At 56.1% G+C, this 20,930-nt stretch overlaps 1 protein-coding gene and 1 pseudogene across 11 annotated transcripts in view; both read right to left on the reverse strand.

The window, feature by feature from the left end:
* Positions 1 to 137: 137 nt before the first annotated feature.
* Positions 138 to 20,930, reverse strand: part of NDRG4 (NDRG family member 4) — a gene marked incomplete at both ends in the record, with an annotated part of 41,604 nt that continues 20,811 nt past the window's right edge. The window contains 15 exons of one of the 10 annotated variants that reach the window (XM_080702176.1): positions 138 to 292; positions 1,280 to 1,318; positions 2,138 to 2,189; positions 2,310 to 2,345; positions 2,471 to 2,518; positions 3,397 to 3,448; positions 3,532 to 3,588; positions 4,234 to 4,337; positions 4,585 to 4,641; positions 4,706 to 4,792; positions 10,069 to 10,129; positions 10,286 to 10,348; positions 10,435 to 10,555; positions 10,656 to 10,761; positions 17,976 to 18,020. In XM_080702176.1, the coding sequence (XP_080558302.1) occupies positions 138 to 292; positions 1,280 to 1,318; positions 2,138 to 2,189; positions 2,310 to 2,345; positions 2,471 to 2,518; positions 3,397 to 3,448; positions 3,532 to 3,588; positions 4,234 to 4,337; positions 4,585 to 4,641; positions 4,706 to 4,792; positions 10,069 to 10,129; positions 10,286 to 10,348; positions 10,435 to 10,555; positions 10,656 to 10,761; positions 17,976 to 18,020 (1,083 nt within the window). Of the gene's footprint in view, positions 293 to 1,279; positions 1,319 to 2,137; positions 2,190 to 2,309; positions 2,346 to 2,470; positions 2,519 to 3,396; positions 3,449 to 3,531; positions 3,589 to 4,233; positions 4,338 to 4,584; positions 4,642 to 4,705; positions 4,793 to 10,068; positions 10,130 to 10,285; positions 10,349 to 10,434; positions 10,556 to 10,655; positions 10,800 to 13,730; positions 13,752 to 17,965; positions 18,021 to 20,930 lie in introns of those variants that run through there. The other 9 variants (XM_080702174.1, XM_080702179.1, XM_080702178.1 and 6 more) reach the window with 9 other exon arrangements.
* LOC308269079 (adenylate kinase isoenzyme 6-like) lies at positions 9,146 to 9,685 on the reverse strand (annotated as a pseudogene). Its single transcript has one exon. The product of its transcript is annotated as an adenylate kinase isoenzyme 6-like (transcript).

The raw sequence follows: 20,930 nt of genomic DNA on the forward strand, positions 1-20,930 counted from the left end.
AGAAGTAACCCCATTTCCTCCCCTTCACCCTCACGAAAATAAACTAAAGGGAAAATGAGGTGGCGGGCGCGGGGATGGCAGTGGGACCTCGGTGCAGGCGGGAGGGCGGGTGGGCGTCTCGGGCGGGACCTCAGGCTTCAGCAGGACACCTCCATGGTGTGGTTGACCTGGCCCAGCCCCTCGCCGCTCTCCGAGTGGGTGCAGGCCTGCGGGCGGCCTCCATCCACCGAGCTGGCACTGGTGAGGGAGGCCGTGCGGGAGCGCGCGAGTCGGGTCATGCTGGCCGAGGGCACTGTGGACGGAAACGGACCAGTGTGAGGACAGGCGGGTGAAGCAGGGCCCCGCCGGCGGGGAAAGGATAACACAAGCAAAGCGGCCAGCTGACCCAATCTTCCAACAACACGGGCCCTGCCCAAGCCAGGCTGCCGGCGCCAGCAGGCCCCAGGCATGCAAGGCCAGCGACAGGGAGGGGCCGAAGCGGCCTTGGATGTCTGCAGCCGTCCAGGGCTGCGGTCAGGACCGGGCAGATGCTGCCCAGGTACCCCTGAGCTGCGGCAGGGAGCGGGCTGTGTTTCCTACTAGGTCTTGGCAAGAGCGCAGCGGGAGCCAGGCCCTGCGGCCCATGCCTGTAATCCCAGCAACTCGGGAAGCTGGGGCAGGAAGATCACAAATTCAAGGCCAGCCTCAGCAAGTCAGTGAAACTGTAAACATAAAACTAAAAATGGCTGGGGATATAGCTCAGTGGTAGAGCGCCCCCCGAGTTCAATCCCTGGTACTGCAAAAAAGAAAGGGGGAGGGAAGGAGGGAGAAAGGCAGGGTGGGAAAGCCAACTGGCCTTTGTGAAGGAGCACTGATATCATGGCTGCAAGCTGCCCTAAGTTTGTTTCTGAACTCAGTCAGGGTTTCAAAGTCCAAAACCTGCAGGAAGCAAACTACCCTCCTAGGCTCGCCGGCCACCTGTTTGGTTTGGCCAGGGCCAGGCTGGGCTCTACACCGGAGGGCGTTTTATTGCTAAGTCCCAGAGCTCTGGAAGCCCCGCAGCCCGTGGCGCCCTAGAAGCAAGAATGCTCTAAGACTCAGCCAGTCTCAAGCCCCCAACAGACAGGGCCCACAGCGGACCAGGATCTGCAGAAGAACAGAAATCTTTAGGGGTTCTGAGCTGAGCAGGACACAGAAGGTTCCAAACAGCAAGACGTGGCCCGGCTGCGGCAGCACCGCACAGAGGAAGGAGCGGGGAGAGGCCAGGAGGGGGTGTCCATGCGTCAGAAGTGAGGGCTACCTGCTCCTCCACTCAGCCTTCGGTCCTTCAAGTGTGCAACTAAGAAAGAAGACAGAGCCAGAGAGGGGTGGGGGACAGGGAGACAGGACACCGTGAAGATCGCCGCGAAGATGTGGCCGAGGAGGTGAGACAAAGGACAGGCACAGATGGGCGGGGAGGCTGAGCCCGCTGGGCTAATCTCAGCCTGGCCCAGGAAGCCCACAGCAGGATGGGGGTCCTCACATCGCTCTCCTTCTCCCGCCCAGGCTGTGACACTGAGGGGCCCGTGTGTCCCAGTGCGGGGGGCCGTCGCCATTCAGTCTCCCCACATACCAAGGGGGAGGTATGCAGCTCCAGAATCCCGCCCCCTCCCAAGACTCTTGTGTCCTCTGGTGCATTTCTTCCACAGCCCTGAGGACACCCCAGCCTGGGGACAGGAAGCAGGTCGCTCCACAGCCCATGTCCCCTGGGTCTTCAGGTTTGCCTCTCCCGGCTACAGCTCTCCTAACATCCAGGTGGCCCCACTGGTCCTCCCTGACCTCCAGACTCCAAGCCCAGCCTTGCAGTGTCCCTAGTGCCACCCTCCTCCTGTGATAGAGCCCACCCCTAGGCACAGCAAGGGGTGAGCCCCTCACCTCCACAGGCTTCCCTGGCAGGACACAGCCCGAGGCCCTCCCGCGCAGGTCCTGGCCCGGGATGCACAGGGCACAGGGCCTAACCTGGGATGCACAGCTTACAACACAGGTGGGTTCTGAGGCATCTTGGGCCCAGGTAACTCAGAGCTCCTGCACCCGCAGGTCGCTCAGCACCCAATGTCAGCTAGTGCCCCACAGCCACTGCCCACCCACCAGTCTCCGCCCGAGGTGGGGGTGTACTTACTGTAGCCCATGCCCTGCAGGAAGTATTTGAAGGCTTCAGTCAGCTTCCCTGGCTGAGAGAGGGTGGCAAGGGCTAAGACTGGCTGCCTGCAGCTGGGGAGGCCCCGTCCCCACAGCTGCCACCCCACTCCCATGGGCTAGGGGCTGTACAGCAGGGGAGCCATGAGTCTCACCTGTGTGACTTGGGGGAGGCCCCCAGAATCTGCCATCTGCAAGGGAAAGAGCTGGGTGAGCTGAGCAAGCCCTCCTCGGCCCCGGTACAGGCTCTGCTGACCGGGCCCTGGCAGCCCCTCCCCGAGGCTGAGCCAGGATGGGGCTGGGAAGAAGGGCTCACCTTCAGGAAGGTCGTGGTGGTCGGGTCCAGTTTGGAGTTGCACTCAACCTGGGGACAAGGAGCCGGCTTCAGGGAGGCCTCTGCTCTCTGCTCCCCGCCCCAGCCCTGCTAAATGGGCTTTGCGCCCACAGCAGAGGAGAATAAGCGTGGGGCGGGGGTAGGGTGGTGCTGGCCTGGGACCCCGCTGAGGTCTCGGGACTTTTCCTGGGGTGGGAGGTGAGCCCCCCAGCCACCTGGAGGTCAGTTAGCTGCCCCCTGAAGAGACCCCCTTCATAACTGCTGGTAGGGCAGGAACTGGGCACGACTGGGCATGGAGGGGCAGGGCTACTTACAGGATGAGTCTAAAAAACCCGAGGGGCCTCAGAGCAGGCAGGAGGGTGAGGGATGCTGAGGCCCAGCAGGGCACAGCGGGCCCTTCAGGTCAGCACAGCCACACCCTGCCCCCATCTCCCCCAGCTCACCAGGAGGCTCGGCTTATTCCAGGCACACAGGTTGCCCCAGGTAGGTCTGTGCTTGCCGATGGTCACCCACCCCAGGTCACCCGCTGCCAAGGTTCCAAAAGGAGACAGGACGTGTGGCCCCTATGTGACAGGTGCCTGGGGTGCTGGACGGTGAGCTGCACCCATGTCTGTGTGAAGCCGTTTTGTAATGTGTCATATTTTAGAGCTAGGGAGCTCTTGGGCTCCGGGCCTAAATTGCACAGGGGCGGGGGTGGGGTGGGGCGATCAGGCGGCCCAGAGCAGGTCCGGCTTCTTCCCTCCCCCAGAACCCTTCCTTTGCAGGATGCGGTGACCATGCAAGATGGTGGGAAGTGGATGGGAAGCCACCATCGGGTGCGTGTCCCTGAGGCTGCCCTGGGTTGCATCAAGTGGGCCCCGCTTTCCTCCCTTCTCCCCTAGTCAGGGCACTGGCCCGCATACACTCACCACCCCATCCTCCGCAGGCGCGTTATCCCCGACCACCAGCATCACGGGGCAGCTGCGGACACAGAGGAAAAGGGCTGTCCAGCCTGGGGGCAGGTGAAAGCAGGGGCGGCTGGAGGCCAGCGGTCGGTCACTCACCGGAGCGTCTTGGCGTTGGGCACTGTCCCGGGCCGGTTGATGTCCAGGTCCCTGCGGCTGCAGGGGAGGAGCGGGCCAAAGGTGAGCATCCTGGGACTGGATAAGGGGGCCCAAGCCCAGCACAGTCAACTGGTAAAATGGAGCATGACCTGCTCTGCATGGACAGGCTCTTGGGCTTTCCTCACCCACGACCTCTTCTAGACCCCTGACCCATACCAGGCGTGGCCCCAGGTTTTGCTCTCCCAGCTAAGTGCACATCGCCATTTTTGTTGCCTTAAGTTTCTGCTGCTGGCCTGGCTCCTGGGCCATTTGGAACTCTTATTCTCTGTTTCTCCAGCACAGTGTGTTTAACTAAGTATTTGCACCTAGGTCTCTCTTATTTTCTGTTGCTTTCCAACAGGTGCATAATGACTATTTGCAAAAGACGGAGAAAGGAGAGCAGGTCGGGGGGGGGGGAGGCCTGCCCCCACCCCACAGGACAACCAAGGGCCAAAGAGCCCAGCCAGAAATGCACTAAGGTCATCTGCCTTCCTGCCTTGTACAGAGGCCAGCAGGGCCCTGGGAGCGAGGCCCAATGCCCGTTCCCCCAGCCCCTGGAGGCTGTGCCGCTGGCAGGAAGCGCCCCTGTCTGAGGCCCAGGACCTGCTCATCCCTACCTCCTCCTGTAGGGAGGGGTCCCCTGGGCCCAGGGTCCCCGCGCACCTGTTGTACATGTTCCAGAAGAGCTGCAAGTTGGCCTGGTTTACCACGTTCCCGATCTGCTGCCGGTAGCTCTGCACCAGCTCTGTGTTGTTCACCAGCTCCTCCTGGGCTCAGGGGATGGGGTGGGGTGTGGCGGGGGCACAGGGCACATGTGTCGCCACCCCCAGAGCAGGCCTTGCCCTGCTCCCGGTGGGTGGCGGGAACTCAGGAGGGGAAGGGACGGCTCCCACCCCCAGGGGTATTTCAGAGGCTGGGTCATCGTGGGTGACCACAGAAAACGAGACAGGTCAGATGCCAAATAACCAGGGCTGCGGGGGTTGGGGTGAGGGTGGGCGGCGGCCCGCCCCTTACCTGACTGAAGAGGTGGGGGAGCACCGTGTCGGGTAAAGTGCTAGTCAGGCCTGAGAGCTGCGGGGGGAGTTGGGGTGAGCACCGCCCGCAGCGCCTGCCCATCCCCGTGGCACCAGCTCACCTTGGTGGCAGCCCAGTCAATCCAGCCTTTGCCATTGGGGTCGATGTTCATCAGCACCAGCCCCTCCACCAGGTCAGGGAAGATGAGCTGCAGAGAGAGGGTAAGGGGATGGTGGGACCAGGAGGGGTAGGGTGCAGGGAGCCCCCTTCTTGCCTAGAAAATGGGCTGCGAAATCCTGGCCCTGCCTGTCTCAGTGGTGGCTCAGAAAGAAGGCAAGAGGAAGTAGAAATCGGGAGCAGGCTCCCACTACCGCTGCCAGGTGCCCGGCTTCTCCTCCTCCTCCTTTCTAATTTTCTTTTCTTTTTTTTTTTTTTTTTTTTTCTTTTTTTTTTTTTGCGGTACTGGGGATGGAAGCCAGGGACATTCTACCTCCTAGCTACACCCCCAGCCTTATTTTTTTATTCTTTAATTTGAAACAGGGTCTCACTGAGTTGCAGAGGGTCTCACTAAGTAGCTGAGGCTGTCCACGAACCGTGATCCTCCGGTCTCAGCCTCCCAAATGCTGGGATTACAAGTGTGCGCCACCACACCCGGCTTTTATTCTTTATTTTGAAACCCGGCTTTTATTCTTTATTTTGAAACAGGCTCTCGCTAAGCTGCAAAGGGCCTCACTAAGTAGCTGAGGCCGTCCACAAACCCAGATCCGCCTGTCTCAGCCTCCTAAGGACTTGGATTACAAGCGTGCGCCACCACAGCTGGCTTTGTTTTCCACTCCTTTATGTGTGTGTATTTTTTTTGGGGGGGGGACAGTGTTGACGATTGAACCTACAGCCTTGTAATGCTAGGCAAGTGCTTTAAAACTGTGCCACATCCCCAGCTCCTATTAATAGATTTTTAAAGATATTGTTGTAAAATTGACTGCTAAACTTCCGGGGATTGAATCTGGGGACATTCTACCTCTGAACTACACCCTCAGCCTTATTTTATTTTTATTTTTGAAGCAAGATCTCACTAAGTTGAGAAGAGTCTCACTGTTTGCTAAGGCTGTCCTCGAAGTTTCAATCCTCCTGTCTCAGTCTCCCAAGTACTGAGATTACAGGCGTATGCCACCATGCCTGGCTAATCTTAAAATCCTAAACCTAGCCGGGCGTGGTGGCGCACGCTTTGTAATCCCAGCACTTGGGAGGCTGAGGATCGCGGTTCATAGACAGCCTCAGCTACTTAGTGAGGCCCTCTGCAACTCAGTGAGACCCTGTTTCAAATTAAAGAATAAAAAATTGGGCAGAGGGTGTAGCTCAGAGGTCAAATGCCTCTAGGTTCAATCCTCAGACCCGCAAAAATAAATAAAATAAATAAAATATATATATAGAAAGAAAGAAAGAAAGAAAGAGAGAAAGAGAAAGAAAGAATAAAAATAGGGCAGGGGCTGTAGCTTGGAGGTCAAGTGCCCCTGGGTTCCATCCCCAGACCTGCAAAAAACAAAACAAAACAAAACAAAACAAACAAACAAACAAAAAAAAAACAAAACAAACTTAAAAACCTGTCCTTTCTGTTTCTTTGCTTTTATAGTAAATGAACTTCCCCTTTGAAAAGCCCGTTTTGTGTTAGGCGCTGTGAAAGAGATCTGAATTTTCAGTTCAACTCTTGGCTAGTGTGTAGGGGAGAAATGACCACACACACATGCGCGCACGCACACACATACACCCCACACTCATCGCTAGCCCTGTCAAGTTTGTCTGTGATGGCATGAGTAGTTATCACAATGATTAAGTGCTGATATTGACACTGGGGTTGGAAATTCTTGTTTATTTTTTTCTTTTCTTTTTTATGGGGGGGGTTACTGGGGATTGAACCTGGGGGCATGCTACCTCCAAACCACACCCTCAGCTCCTTTTGTTTTTATTTTGAAACAGGTTCTTGCTGAGTTGCTGAGAATGGTCTCCTACCTGCGACCCTCCTGTCTCAGCCTCCTGAGTACTGGGATTACAAGTATACACCACAATGCCTGGTTTATTTCTTTTTGAAGAAAAAAAAATTTTTTTTGGTACTGGAGATTGAACCCAGAGGCATTCTACCTCTGACCTACACCCCCAGCCCTATTTTTTTAGTCTTTATTTTGAAACATGGTCTCACTAAGTTGCAGAGGGCCTCACTAAGTAGCTGAGGCTGGCCATGAACCTTCAATCCTCCTGTCTCAGCCTCCCAAGTACTGGGATTACAAGTGTGCGCCACCACACCTGGCTTTTTTCTTTTTGAAGAAAGATGATGTGTGTGTGTGTGTGTGTGTGTGTGTGTGTGTGTGTGTGTGTGACACTCAGGATTGAATCCAGAGGCATTCTACCTCTGAGCTACATGGTTAGCCCTATTTTTTTGTTTGTTTATTTTGAAAGAGGGTCTGACAAGGTTGCAGAGTCTCACTACTTGCTGAGGCTGTCCTGTCCTCGAAACTGTGATCCTCCTGTCTCAGCCTCCCAAGTACTGGGATTGAAGGCGCACATCACCATGCCCAGCTGAAAGAAATGTTTTGAACCCTAAAACATGTTATATTTTTAAAGCCCCCCCAAAAAACATGATGTTTTGAAGTGTGACCTTTAAACCTCCCAACCATAATGTGAGAATAATTTTTTTGGCTGAACGTGGTGGCACATGCTTGTAATCCCAGTACTTGGGAGGCTGAGACAGGAGGGCAGCCTCAGCAAGTAGTGAGACTCTCATCAACCTGGCCAGACCCTGTTTCAAAATAAAAATAAAGCCGGGCGTGGTGGGACACTCTGTAATCCCAGCATTTGGGAGTCTGAGACAGGAGGATCGCAGTTCATGGACAGCCTCAGCTTCTACTATTTAGTGAAGCCCTTTACAGCTCAGTGAGATACTGTTTCAAAATAAAGAATAAAAAATAGGGCTGAGGGTGTAGCTCAAGGTAGAATGCCCCTGGGTTCTATCCCCAGTACCACGTAGAAAAATAAAAAATAAAAATAAAAATAAAACAGGGCTGGGGGTGTCGTCTGGAGGTAGAATACTTCTGAGTTCAATCTCCAGTGCCACAAAAACAAAGGAGTAATTTTTGTGTGTGTGTGTGTGTGTGTGGTACTGGGGATAGAACCCCAGGTCATTCTACTTCCAGGCTACATGCCTAACCCTATATTTTATTCTTTTTATTTATATTTATTTATTTATTTATTTATTTATTTATTTATTTATTTATTTTGTGGTACTGGGTATGGAACCCAGGGGCATTCAACCTCCAAGCAACACCCCCAGCCCTATTTTTTATTCTTTATTTTGAAACAGGGTCTCACTGAGTTGCAGAGGGCCTCATTGAATAGCTGAGGCTGTCCGCGTAACCCCGATCCTCCTGTCTCAGCCTCCCAAATGCTGGAATTGCGAGAGTGTGCCACCATGCCCAGCTATTCTTTTTATTTTGAAACAGGGTCTCACTGAATTGCAAAGGGCCTCACTAAAGCCCTTTGCAACTGAGGCTGTCTGCGAACCACAATCCTCCTTTCTCAGCCTTCCAAATGCTGGAGATGAGTAATTTTTTTTTGTTTTATCTTTACTTTTTATTAAGAGATCATCTGCACTTCCTTCTATAATAAATTGAAGAGATATCTACTAATTTGATCAATTTAGCAACTAAAGCACTAAATGACAGTTTTATCTTATTTTTTGGTACTGAAGATTGAACCCAGGGGAATTCTACCTCTGAGCTACACCCCTAGCCTTATTTTATTTTTATTTTGAAACACGATCTCGCTAGGTTTTCCTCTCACTGTGACTTGCTGAGGTTGTCCTCGAACCTGTGATCCTCCTGTCTCAGCCTCCCAAGTACTGGGATTACAAGTGTGTGCCACCATGTCCAGCTCAGCTTTATCTAATATCACATCCACTCTATAGTTGAGATTGTTAACTTTCTCATGGAGAAAAGAAACCTTTACATTATCCACCTGCTAGGCCTGCAGCACCATTTTAATATAATTTCTTTCTTTTTTTTTTTTTTTTGCGGGTCTGGTGATGAAACCCAGGGGCATTCGACCTCCGAGCTACACCCCCTACCCTATTTTTATTCTTTATTTTGAAACAGGGTCTCACTGAGTTGCAGAGGGCCTCACTAAGAAGCTGAGGCTGTCCGTGAACTGCGATCCCCCAGTCTCAGCCTCCCGAATGCTGGGATTACAAGCGTGCACCACCACGCCTGGCTTAATACAAATTTCTTACTGACACTTGAGTAATTTGTGTGAAGTGGGCAGAGATGGCTACAAGAGGGATTATAAAGTGGCCAGTTAAGAGTTATGATCTTTTTTTGTGTGTGTGGTACTGGAGGTGGAACCCAGGGGCTTTTCTACCTCCAGGCTACACTCCCAGACCTATTTTATACTTTATTTGGAAACAGGGTCTCACTAAGTTGCTGAGAGCCTCACTAAGTAGCTGAGGCTGGCTTCGAACCCGTGCCATCCTCCTGTCTCAGCCTCCCAATCACAAGCGTGCGCCACCACACCCGGCTCAAGAGTTATCATCTTTGACCCACTGATCAATCCATTTCATGTTCTGGTTTATATTATCCACTAATTCTTCCGGTTTATTTCTGGGCAGCTGATGCACAATTTCTCCTTTGTAGGATGCTCTGGCTTCTTCATTAAGAACTTGAAAAATCTCACACTGAATATTATCTTTAGTCTCTTCACACTGTAACCCCTGTTTCAAGTCTTTTGTACGATGCATCATGATCTGTTCTCAACACAAAAACTATTTGAAACCAGCGCTCCGGGAAGAAATCACAACCACGGTCATCAATAATAACTCTGCCTTCTCTCATTTGGGTTTCTAGTTCATCAACTACCCTGTCTTCATCTAAAACGGCACAATCATATTCTTCATCAGAGGCGTCATGTAACTGACCTTCTTGAGCTCATTCACCCACATCGATACGTTTCAGTCCTGATCCTCATGCGAGTTCTTTGCCTAGTGTGGTTTTTCCGACCCTGGCGTACCTGGCCCCCCGTGGCACGCTCCTGTTGCCGGCGGGGCGCCCGCGCCAGGCATCAGGCAGCGCACTGGAGACCTCTGATATTTTGTTAAAAGATTATACATGTGAAATCCTAGCTTAGGGAGTGAAAGACATCTTGTTTAATGGCTCGAGTGTTCAATTGTATAGTTGTTTGCTAACAGAAATTTTGGCTTTGGATAATGGTTAGGTAGGTTATAGCTAATAGTCTTTTGAGGAAATGTATGGAAAAGTAACCCCCTTTTTTTTCCCCCCAAAGCCAATTGCCTTGGAAGGATAAAAGGTAAAGGGGCTGTTTCTCATAAGCCAAGAGGCAGCAGAGGAAGGAAGAAGAGGAGAAAGAAGAGAGCAGGGCAAGTCCTTTGAGGCTGGGTCGCCCCCAGGCCAGTGCTGGGGTTCTGAGTAGGGGTGGGAGACTCACTGCGAACTTGGCCAGCACGTAGGCTCCAGCTCCCACGCCGATGCCGATCACGTACTTGAACCTGGTGTGGAGTACGGCTGGTCACTCTCAGGCAGAGGCTGCCCTTTCCCATGAATCCCATCCAGGGCAGGCCCCACCCCCAGCCTCAGGGGGAGGTCCTCTGTTGGCCCGCAGTGGTGGGCATCTCCCAAGGGGCCCAGGCAGGGAGGGCGCTCACCCAAAATGCTGCACCACGCTGGGGAGCATGGCGGCCAGCTGCTCCATGGAGGGGAACTGGTACCTGCAGGCGGGGCAGGAGGTCAGGCCGGAGCCGCCTGGGGTGTGGGGCTGGCGGGGCACAGGCGGAAGGGGCTCCAGGGTGCTTACCCCTGAGGAAACTGTGACGCCCCCACCTGCTGCCCAGGGGCATCCACGTGGCACACCACAAAGTGTTTGGTGATCTCCTGCATGTCATCGAAGTTGAAGAACGTGTTGAAGCACAGCTTGTCTGCAAAGACACACCTCTCAGCTGGCCGGGCGAGGGAGGGGTCGGGAGGAGGACAGCGGGCAGGAGCCATTGGCCTCGGCCCCAGGGGCGCAGCACTTACGGTTGAGGCCCACGTCATGGTAGGTGAGGATGGCCGGGCGGTTTCCCTTAGGGGATCCCCGGATCACCACGTGCAGAAGGCCGTAAGGCGTCTCGATGTCATGTTCCTGGAGGGGACAGACAGCGTGGGTCACTCCTGGCTCTTCTGGGACAAGGCCACTCAAGAAACCCCAGGCGAGGACCGGCCTGACAGAACACTCTTTCTCAAGGGTTGTTGGCACAGGGACAACACAAACTGCCTGGAAAGTTCCGGTCCCCTCTGCAGACCAGCCAGGAGATGTGCTGCCGCAGCCAGGCCCAGGCCCTCCCTGTATATGATCGTCCAGAGGCCAGGGAGGCCAGGCTTCTTCATCTTGCTGCAGGACTATTCTGCATCCCAGCCCCAATGCCTCCCCAGCAGAACCCTCAAGGGCTCTCCATTCCTGATGGGGACTAAAATCCACACCACACAGGCACAGCCCCGTCCCACACACCTGCCCGGGCTCCCACGCCCAGGCTCTTGTTCCTGCAACCCTTCACTGTGAAGTCCTCCTGATGGAGCAGCCTCTGGGCCTCCCTCTAGGCTGGGGGGCTTGACACACCCCCTCCCCCAAGGCCTCTTGTAGTGCCCACTGGGGTAGTCCAGAGTCCTTGGCCTTGGTTCTGCTGCTCAGGGACCTTAGGACCTGGCTCTACCCTCTTGCTGTGACTCTACAGAGGGCACATCATGTCTGTGCCTCAACCTCTTACCGGGAGCCATCTCATAGGGACTTCATGAGAACCACTTGGTGAGGGCCCGAGAGGCAGCTCTGGAGCTAGGGGACCCGATCCTTGGAGACATGCCAGCTGGCCTGTCCCTTCACACACTGTTCATTTGAGGGCACTCAATTAGGAAATGCCAAGAGGGTCAGCGAGTGGCAGGCATCAGAGAAAGCCCTGGGGACCATTGCGGGTGGCCCAGAGAGTCGGGAATGGGGCTGGGCTCAAGGACAGGCAGGACACGGCAGTGGCTCAACACCGACTGGACGCCTGCTCGCTACCCAAGGGAGGAGGCCTCCTGGTCCCCACTTTGCAGACAGGTTCAGGAAGGGAGACTTGGGTGGCAGGAAGCAGCTCCCCAGGGACTGGCTGTCTTGACTGGTCACAGGGGCTGCTGTCCAGGGCTCTGTCCTCTGGGGAATGACCAGGGTTACCCCCTGTGCTGGGAGGTCTGCCCTCCTCCCCTGTAGTCCTTGACCGCCCAGCACGGACAGGGGCCTGGCAGATGGAAACCCTTTCCCACTCCCTGGACACTGACTAGACACTTTTCATGTATCACGTGGGCCCAAACTACTGTGGAGGAAACAGCCCCAGAAAGGAGAAGCTTCTACTGGCCTCAGGTTGAGCTGGGATTGGGGAAGGGCCTGGTCCCCCTCCATTTTCTGCGGAGGCCATGGAGTTCCATGGACAGGCAGCCCCGCCCCAGCTGCCACCCCTTCTGGGGGTCCCTGCCCACTCCCCACTCCCCACTGGTCACTGCATTCCTCTCGGCTCTGCCGGGGCGGGGGCTGGGCGCAGGGCACGGTGCAAAGGTGCTGCTGCGGCAGGGTTTCTGCTGCAAAAGGGAGGGTCATCTTGCCATGCTGAGCAGAAGCCAAGCCTGGTGCCTTTCAAATGCGGAACCCACCTTCGCAGGTGTGAGGGCTGTCTGCCCCTCTACCCCCGCTAAGTAAGCCCTGTCTGTCTCCTCCCAGCCCTGTGCGGCCGCCCATCTTCTGACAGCCGCGCAGGAGCCAGCCCTACTAAGGCTGAGGTGAGGGGTGCTGGACAGGCTGCCTGACTTGGGGTGGGGTGGGGTACTCGTGACCTTGCTGAACGCTGCCAGTGACCCCCCTGGGAGCTCAGACCCAGCTCAGCATGCCAGAGGCGGAGCACCCCCACTCCCCCCCCCCCCAGATGCTACTCGAGACAGGCGGTGCCGGCAAGTGCGGGTGCGCTCTGAGCCCCCAACTCCCAGGGTCGAGCGCTCCCATTGGCTCCCGGTGACGTCACGTCAGAGCCCGGCCCCCGCCTCCCGGTGGGCGCCAGCCCGATGCACTGCGGCAGCAAGGGAGGGGGCTCTGACGTCCCCTCCCTCTGTCTCCCCGTGCCGGTGACCTTGAGGGCTGGTGTCTGGGCTGAATGTGGCACAGCATGGGTGGTGGCCGAGTCCTCAACTGTTCGGGGACAGGGTCTACATGCGCAAGTGGATGCTGACATGGTCAGTGGTGCCGGAGCGCACGGGGGAGGGAAGGATGGGGAACAGGTCAGCCTTGCCTCCCCCTCCTTGAGGAAGGACACAAGGCTTAGGCAGCTGCTGAACAGGAGCCAGGCCCTGGGGCTGGAGGAGGCGCCCTGGGAACCCCACCTGGGAACCGGAGCCCTGCTAGTCTTAGCTGCAGTGTTGCAAGCCTCAAACTGCAAAATAAGGCATGGTGACTCCTCCTTGTCCCCTCCCCTGCAGGGACACCTGCCCGAGGGGCCAGACCTCTGGCAGGCACCGCAGTGCTCTGGGGAAGTACAGACACCTACTAAGGAAAGAAGAGGCTGCCTGTCCTTCGGATGGCACTTTGCCGCCATCAACAAACGCCCGAGATAACCCCCTCGGGGACTGGACCACGGACCCCAACGGGCAGAACCCCCAGACAGGGTCTGGGAACCGCCTGGGCGCTCACAGAGGACCGCCCCTCACCCACTGGGCTCAGGTGGTCTCAAGCACCCAGGCGGACACCCGGAGCACATGCCAGGCAGAGGCCACAGGGCAAACACACGTTGGCAGGAAGGTCTACACAGGCAACAGGGCAAACGGGACAGTCTCTCCATCCTGTTTTCCACAGACTGCACCCCTCCCCGCCCATCCTCCCCCCAGAGCCTGACTAGGCTGCTATCAACCACGCCTGTGGACCAGGTTGCCAGGGAGACTGGAGCCTCCTGTCTCGCCTGGGTGACTCCGGAGTGAGGCTTCTGAAGGCCAAGGTGCCGCCAGACGGGGCAGAGGGGTGCCTTGTCCTTCCTGCAGGTCACAAGGATGCCCGTCCTCCCTGCCCACCTCCAGGGCCTGAGAGGGGCCCTCACTCACCCCGTCCCAGCACTCTGGCATCTTGCCGAGGGATGGGGATTCGCCTCGACCAGGAAGGGCAAGCAAAGGCCTGAGTCACTCGGGTCCGGAGGACTGGGATGGCGCGAGGGGGAGACTGTCAGCTCTGTGACAGGCGAGGCTCCCAGGACAATTTATATGCAGATCCTGGCCCTGCCCAGGCTGGCCCCTCCTCCCGCTGGCTTTTTGAGCAGCCATTGGCTGGCCCGCAGCTTCTGCTCCCGGATTGGCTGTTGGGAGGCAGATCTGGCTCCAATTGGCTTCCGAGGCCCTCGCTCACCAGCTTCGCTCCTGCTTCTCCAGCCTCAGCAACACATCGTTCTGGAGGGTCCCTGGCCCCTACCTGGATGGCCACCTTCCCTCAGCATCCAAGTACCCTTCAAGAGCTGCACTGCACACAGGGCCCCTGGGCCACCCTGCGTCAGGTACACAGGGGCCTTACACAGCCTGGCGCGCCAGTGTAGGGTGGGGCAGGACACAGAACACCCCACCCATACCCTGGGAGCATCATGGGCCTGAGGGGTCTCAAGCCCAGCCCTGGCGCCCAGCCTCCCCAACATGAAGGACGGGATCCCTTGCCCTTGAGGAGTCTCGGCTTTGGGGGTAACTTGAGCCATCTCCCTGCTTCAGGGGACTGCTCTTCCCCACCCACCATGATGTCCCTTGGACAGCTCCATCCTACCCACATGTATGTCCAGGGCCTGCCCACACCGCTGAGAGGGGTGCTGGGGTGCACACCAGCTCTGTCTCCCCCGCCCCTACCCTGCTGAGAGGTGCCCCAGGCCACCAGGGAGGGGAGGGGTAACAGGAGGCATTTTGCCCAGGGTGACAGACCCATGCAGCCTTCTCCTGGAACCTTGACCCCTTAGGACCCCCCACGGAGCCCCTCAGGCTCCATGCCCCGCAGTGCAGGCAGAGTACCCGGCAGAGAGCAAAGGAGAGGAAATGGGCCAGGGAGGCGAAGAGAGGCTGGAGCCCCAGGGCGGAGAGAACAGGAGCAGCAGAGAGCAGGCGGCTGCTGGCGCCTGTGCCCCCATTCTGTCTGGTTGGTGAAAGGACATGCCGCTCATCCTGGCCTGCGCTGACAGCCCTGAGCGCTGGCTGGCTGCCCTCAGGGAGGACGGGCAGCTCCCCGGCCCTGGTGCCTGGTGTCCTGGTCAACACCTGCTGTGTCCTCTGCCTGGGACAAAAACCTCATTCTCTGCTCCATCTCTGACCTCTCGCTCTGGGGGCCGAGTGCTGAGCCCTGTGCCGCTCAGGGCAGCAGAGGTGCAGAATGGGGCGCCCCAGCGCCTCCCGTCCCATGCATGCTCCCTGCTCCTGCAGACACATGGCCTGGAAGGAGCCCGGACAGCCATGGCAAGGGCACAGCGACTGACCACCAGGCTCAGCCCCTCTGTCCTGAGTTCTCTAAGGAGCGGGAAGTCTTGCTGCTACCTCCAGCCCCTGCCATGACCACACCCACTGGGCCCTCTCCCACTCTGCTCTCTGCCTGGCCTCTCCTCCCCTTGGACCGCAGGGAGAAGCTGGCCAGACAGTGCCCACTCTCAGCCTCAGCCATATGCCCACTGCTCAGCTCGCTGGCTGCAAATCCACAGGACAAGTCCTGCCGCTCCTCCTCTCCCCAGCGCTGTCTAGTGCCCCACACTCCCCAGCTATAAAACAGGAATTGCACCATCCTCACTAAGTTACTATGAAAATGAGGGGGAAAAAAACCAAACAAACCCAGCATGAATCGCTCCAGACCTGACCTCACTCTTGCCCCTAGTAGGGGCTAGAGGGAACAATCTTTGTGCGTCTATAAACTGTTGTCCCTTTCCCTGGGGGCTGTGCAGTTGTGTGTAGCTGAACAAGGCAGATTCAGGTTTGCTAGCCAAACCCTGGAGCCAGGCATGGTTCTGCCCCTGTGCTGTGGGACCTTGGGCAAGTCGGTCAGAGTCCACCTCTGTCAATGAGAAAGAGCAGTGCACGGGTGCTTGGAAAGATAACAAACATCATCCTCGCAAATCTATGAAAAGAATGAAGAAACTGAGACTGAATAGTTCTCCCAGTAAAAAGTGGAGAGCCGGGCGTGGTGGCGCACGCTTGTAATCCCAGCATTCGGGAGGCTGAGACCTGGAGGATCGCGGTTCGCGGACAGCCTCAGCTACTTAGTGAGGTCCTCTGCAACTCAGTGAGACCCGGTTTCAAATAAAGAATAAAAAATTGGGCAGGGGGTGTAGCTTGGAGGTAGAATGCAGAATGCCCCTGGGTTTCATCCCCAGACCTGCAAAAAAAAAAAAAAAAAAAAAAAAAAACCAATAAAGTGGAGCATCCGCCGCACGTGGGACCCGAGCTCACATCATTTAAGAACGTATTAAGTGTCTCCCATGTGCCAGGCGCCATGCAAGCACTCACATGTGTTACCTCGTCTCGTTTTATCCTCTTAGCAATCCCCTTTTCAGATGAGGCACAGGAAGGGTTGGTAGGTGAGCAGACCCAGGAGCCACGCCCGGTGCTCTGGCTCTGTGTGTGGCCGCTGGTGGCCACTTGCCATGGGCACTTGGGTGTCTCAGTCCCGGGCCTGCGGGCACCATCACCTCACAAGTGCTTGGGGATGTCGGAGCTCCTCTCTCACTGTACAAAGGAGTGATTCCTGCTGGAGGACTCGGGGCCTATGGGGCAGGCCCAGGCCCGCGACCAGGGCCTCCGGGACGCTTGTTGGCCACTCTGCGTCCTTACATCTCCCACTGGCTGAGCCCACTATGGCCAGAGGCAGAAACAGCACCTGCCACCATGACACGGGATCAAATCCCTGCCAGGTCTTGGCCCCAGTCACGGCCATCTTTATAGCTGCTTGTCTTAAAAAAAAAAAAAAAAAAAAGACAAAAAAGACTGCCTCTTGCCGGGCATGGTGGCGCACGCTTGTAATCCCTGTGCTTGGGAGGCTGAGACAGGAGGATAGCACGGGTTCGAAGCCAGCCTCAGCTAATTAGTGAGGCTTTCAGCAACTTAGTGAGACCCTGTTTAAATAAAAACAAAAATAAAAAAGGTCTGGAGTATAGCCCAGAGGTAGAAAGCCTCTGGGTTCCACCCCCAGTACCACCAAAAAAAAAAAAAAAAAAAAAAAAAAGACTGCCTCACATGAACACAGGGGAGGGGGGCTGGGCGGGGGCTGGTCCTCCCAAACCGTGGGCTGGGAGTGTCAGGCAGCAGCTCCTCCAGGGTCTGCTCACAGATTCCCACCTGCATTTGGAGCACAGAGGACCAAGAGAATTCCCTGGTGTGACTGCTCTGACCCCCTCCCAGGCAGGGCTGAGTCCCAGCCACGTCCCTCCCATCTTCCTCCAAGGACCCATTTGTCCCGCACAGCTGAATCCCATCCTTTCCTTCTGCTGCAGCCTTTGTATTTGGAGATGGTATTCGTGGGGGATCTGGCCGGGCGCATGTACCCTGTCTGCCCCAAGCTACCTCTGCTGTCCTTGAAGAGGCGCATGACCGAGGAGCACTGGCCGTTTGGGAGCTGTTTGCAGGGAGGAGCCAGCAGGCAGCCCCACCTCCCGCAGCGCACGTCACCCCTGCCCTGCGTCTGCAGCCACAAGGCTGGTGCTGTCATGGGGCTTGGACCGACCCAGATAAAGGCCAGGCAGAGATGAAGGCAGTGGCCCAGGGCGACTTCCATTCAGCCAGGAGGAAGGGTCAGAATTTGGGTGGCACCTTTGGATGGCCAACAGCATCTGGAGACACAGCGAAGCCTCCCGGGTGTCTGCTCTTAGACCTTTTCCGAGACTCAGAACTAAACGGTTGCTCTGAGGGAAGAAGCGGCTGGCCAAGTGAATAAAATCATCATGCAGAGCAAGAAAAACAAAGACCGCGCTCCGTTTTTATGAAGGATCTGGCATCAAACGGAAGGGGATATGGTTGTCTAGGCAACTGCTGCCGTGGAAACAAGAGCTATTTCTGAGTCACCCGGTCTTTCATTGGAGGAAAATGCTGATTCAGATGACAACATCCTCCCCTCCCTTCCCCCACACCTCCCCTCCCTGCCCAGGTGTCCTGTTCACTGAGGATCCCCCCCAGCTCCCCACTGGGCAGGGGGACAGGCAGAGCTGCTGTGAGGTCCAGCCCTGGCCTCCAGGCTGGGGGCACACGGAAGGAAGGGCTATGGCCCTCCTTGGGGCCTCGTCGGGGAGGGGTGGGGTTGGCCAGCATGGGTCCCACATCCTGGGAGGCTGAGCCCCGACCTACCTTCCAGTCCGTGTCCACAGCTGAGAGGAAGGTGTCGGGGTTCTCCTAAGGGAGGGGAAACAGACAGGCTCAAGTTAGGCCCCAGCTGGCCTGCGTGGGCTCTGGGGGCTCTGCCCGCAGCAGTCTGGCTTCCTGATCCTCAGCTATGCCAACGTTAGCAAAAGTGGTCAAGGCTCCCCAAGTGCCAGGGGCTTGGTCCCGTGAGCTTATCAGTGCGAACGCAAAGCTCTGTTTTACAGCTGTGAAGGGCGATGCCGGTCCAGGGAGACGCCAGTGCTGGTCACTCTGCCCTGTTTCTTCATGACGTTCCTCAGGGTCTGACCACCAGGGCACAGAGGCAGGGGAGGAGACAGGAGGCAGCGTGATGCCACCCCATGACAGGGGCGGGCAGGAGGAGTCAGAGGGGCTTTTCTTTTTATTTTGTGTATATGATTCTGGGGGTGGAACGCAGGGGCTTTTCTACCTCTGGGCTATACTCCCAGACCTATTTTTATATTTATTTGGAAACAGGGTCTCACTAAGTTGCTGAGAGCCTTATTAAGTAGCTGAGGCTGGCTTTGAACCTGTGAGATGTTCCTGTCTCAGCCTCCTAAGCGCCGGGATGACAAGCGTATGCCACCATGCCCGGCTGTCTGAGGGGCTTTTTTTTTTTTTTTTGGTGGTACTGGGGTTCCTGGAAGCCCTTCTACCTCCGGGCTACACTCCCAGACCTTTTTTTTTTTTTTTTTGAAATAGGGTCTCTTACGCCAGTGTGGCTGGCTTCGAACCTGCGCGATCCTCCTGTCTCCACCTCCCAAGCGCAGGGATTACAAGCGTGCGCCACCACGCCCGGCTGTCTGAGGGGCTTTTCTAACCTGCGCGTGTTAGGCGCTGTCAGGGCCTGAGGCACTGCCCTCTAGTGTTTTGTTTTGTTTTTGGTACTGGAGATTGAATCCGACGCATTCTACCTCTGAGCTATACTCTTAGCCCTATTTTCCATTTTTTAATGTTTGAAACAGGACTTCGCTAAGTTGTTGAGGGTCTCACTAAGATGCTGAGACTGGACTCGAAACTGAGAACCTGGGAAAGAGGAAAATCTCTAAAACACACAATGTACTTAAACATATCGAAGTCAATCACTAAGCCAAGCAAGGGAGGGAGGGATGGGGAGGGAATGGGGTGGGAATTGGGTAGGGGTTAAATCAGTGATGAGTACATGTTTGTACACACAAGTTTTTTACCCCAATATCTTGTATGAATTTAATGCACTAATAAAAAAATTTTAAAGAAAAAAAAAGAAAAGGTACTCCATATACCTCAAGAAAAGGGACATCCTTCTCCCTGAAGACACAGGGGACAGAGAAGAATCCAGACATGCCTTGCCAAAAAAAAAAAAAAAAAAAAAAGAAACTGAGATCCTCCTGTCTCAGCCTCCCAAGTGGTGGGATCAGAGGCATGCGCCGTCATGCCCGGCTCCACTTCTAGCTCTCAAGTCGCTCCACCATGTGTGGCCCTGAGCAGCGCTTGTTTCTGATCAGTGCTCGTCCCCGATCAGTGCCTGTCCTGCATCGGCCTGCAGGTACCACGAAGTCAGGACTGTGCCCAGCTGTGCTCCGCACAAAGCCTGCTGTGGGATGGGCTCCAGACAGAGTTGTTCTCGGACACTCTGGGCCTGGCTCTGGGTGTGAGCAGCCCTCTCTGGGTCCCCATCTCCCCATCTCACGACCAGGCAGACTCAGACTGGGCCCAGGGAAGGACACCTACCAGGAGACCAGCACCTGCCCAGGTAAGGCAGAGCTCTGGGCCTGCCTCCTGCGTGCCTGTCTAGAAGCCCCTCTGCTCCCCTCTGCTAGGCGGGGAGCTGCGGGCAGGTGGCGCAGCCGCCACAGGGCTTTATCTACTCTTCGGTCTTTGCACTCCTACCCTGGACTCCGAATGCTGTCGATTCTCCTACTGAACAAATACCAGTGAAATCAAAGACAGGATGCTACAGGAGGAAAGAGATGGCTGCTAACATTGAGAAAAAGAACTCCAAGGCACAGGGCAGGTAGGAGAAGAATGTACCCAGAGATTCTCGTGCTCTCTCTCAAAATAAGGATCAGTTTGAGCCGTCTATATCCTGACCGGCAAGGAGGTGGAGAAAACAAGAGAACGCCAGGAGCTCTTATACCCAAAGAGAAAGCCAGCCCGGCCACCTGTGACTGTCTAAAGAACAGCGCCGCTCAGGCCCCCCTCCACCTCCACCCAAGGCCTGGGCTCCTGTGGGCGGGCACTGCAGAGGAAGAGGGCTGGTTGCTGATGACCTCCTCTCCCGAAGTCTCTGCTGGGAGGCTGGGCAAGCGGGAGTGGGAGGTTTTAATCATGGAGACTTTCCCCGTGATTATCTCAGAGAAGGAGGGAGGAGGCGGTTTTGTTAAAAACAAAATCTGACAAGAAGGATGAGGCAGATAATGGCAGGGTGTGCTGTGAGCTCTCAGGGTGCTGGGGGCCCCCAGAGGTGAGGACTGTGGGAGGGATGGGGCCTCAGAGCACAGAAGCAGCAGGGGTAACAAGAGCCATGGCGGAGCCCTGGGGCCGTGGAGTGGGGGGGGCAATCAGGGGATTAAATGGTGTGGGGGGTTCCAGCCGAGAAGGGTGGAGAGGCCCAGGTGTGGTGTGTGTGGGGCCTCACTAAGTAGCTGAGGCTGTCCTCAAACTGTGCTCCCCCTGTCTCAGCCTCCCAAATGCTGGGAGTACAAGTGTGTGCCGCCACGCTCGGCTTTGGGACCTGTTTTTTTTTTTTTTTTTTGCGGGTCTAGGGATGGAACCCGGGGGCATTTTACCTCCGAGCTACAGCCCTTACCCTATTTTTTTTTTTTATTCTTTATTTTGAAACCGGGTCTCACTACGTTGCAGAGGACCTAAGTAGCTGAGGCTGTCTGCGAACCGTGATCCTCCGGTCTCAGCCTCCCGAATGCTGGGATTACAAGCGTGCGC

This window comes from Muscardinus avellanarius (genome assembly GCF_963383645.1).
Source record: "Muscardinus avellanarius genome assembly, chromosome: 10".
Lineage (NCBI taxonomy): Eukaryota > Metazoa > Chordata > Mammalia > Rodentia > Gliridae > Muscardinus > Muscardinus avellanarius.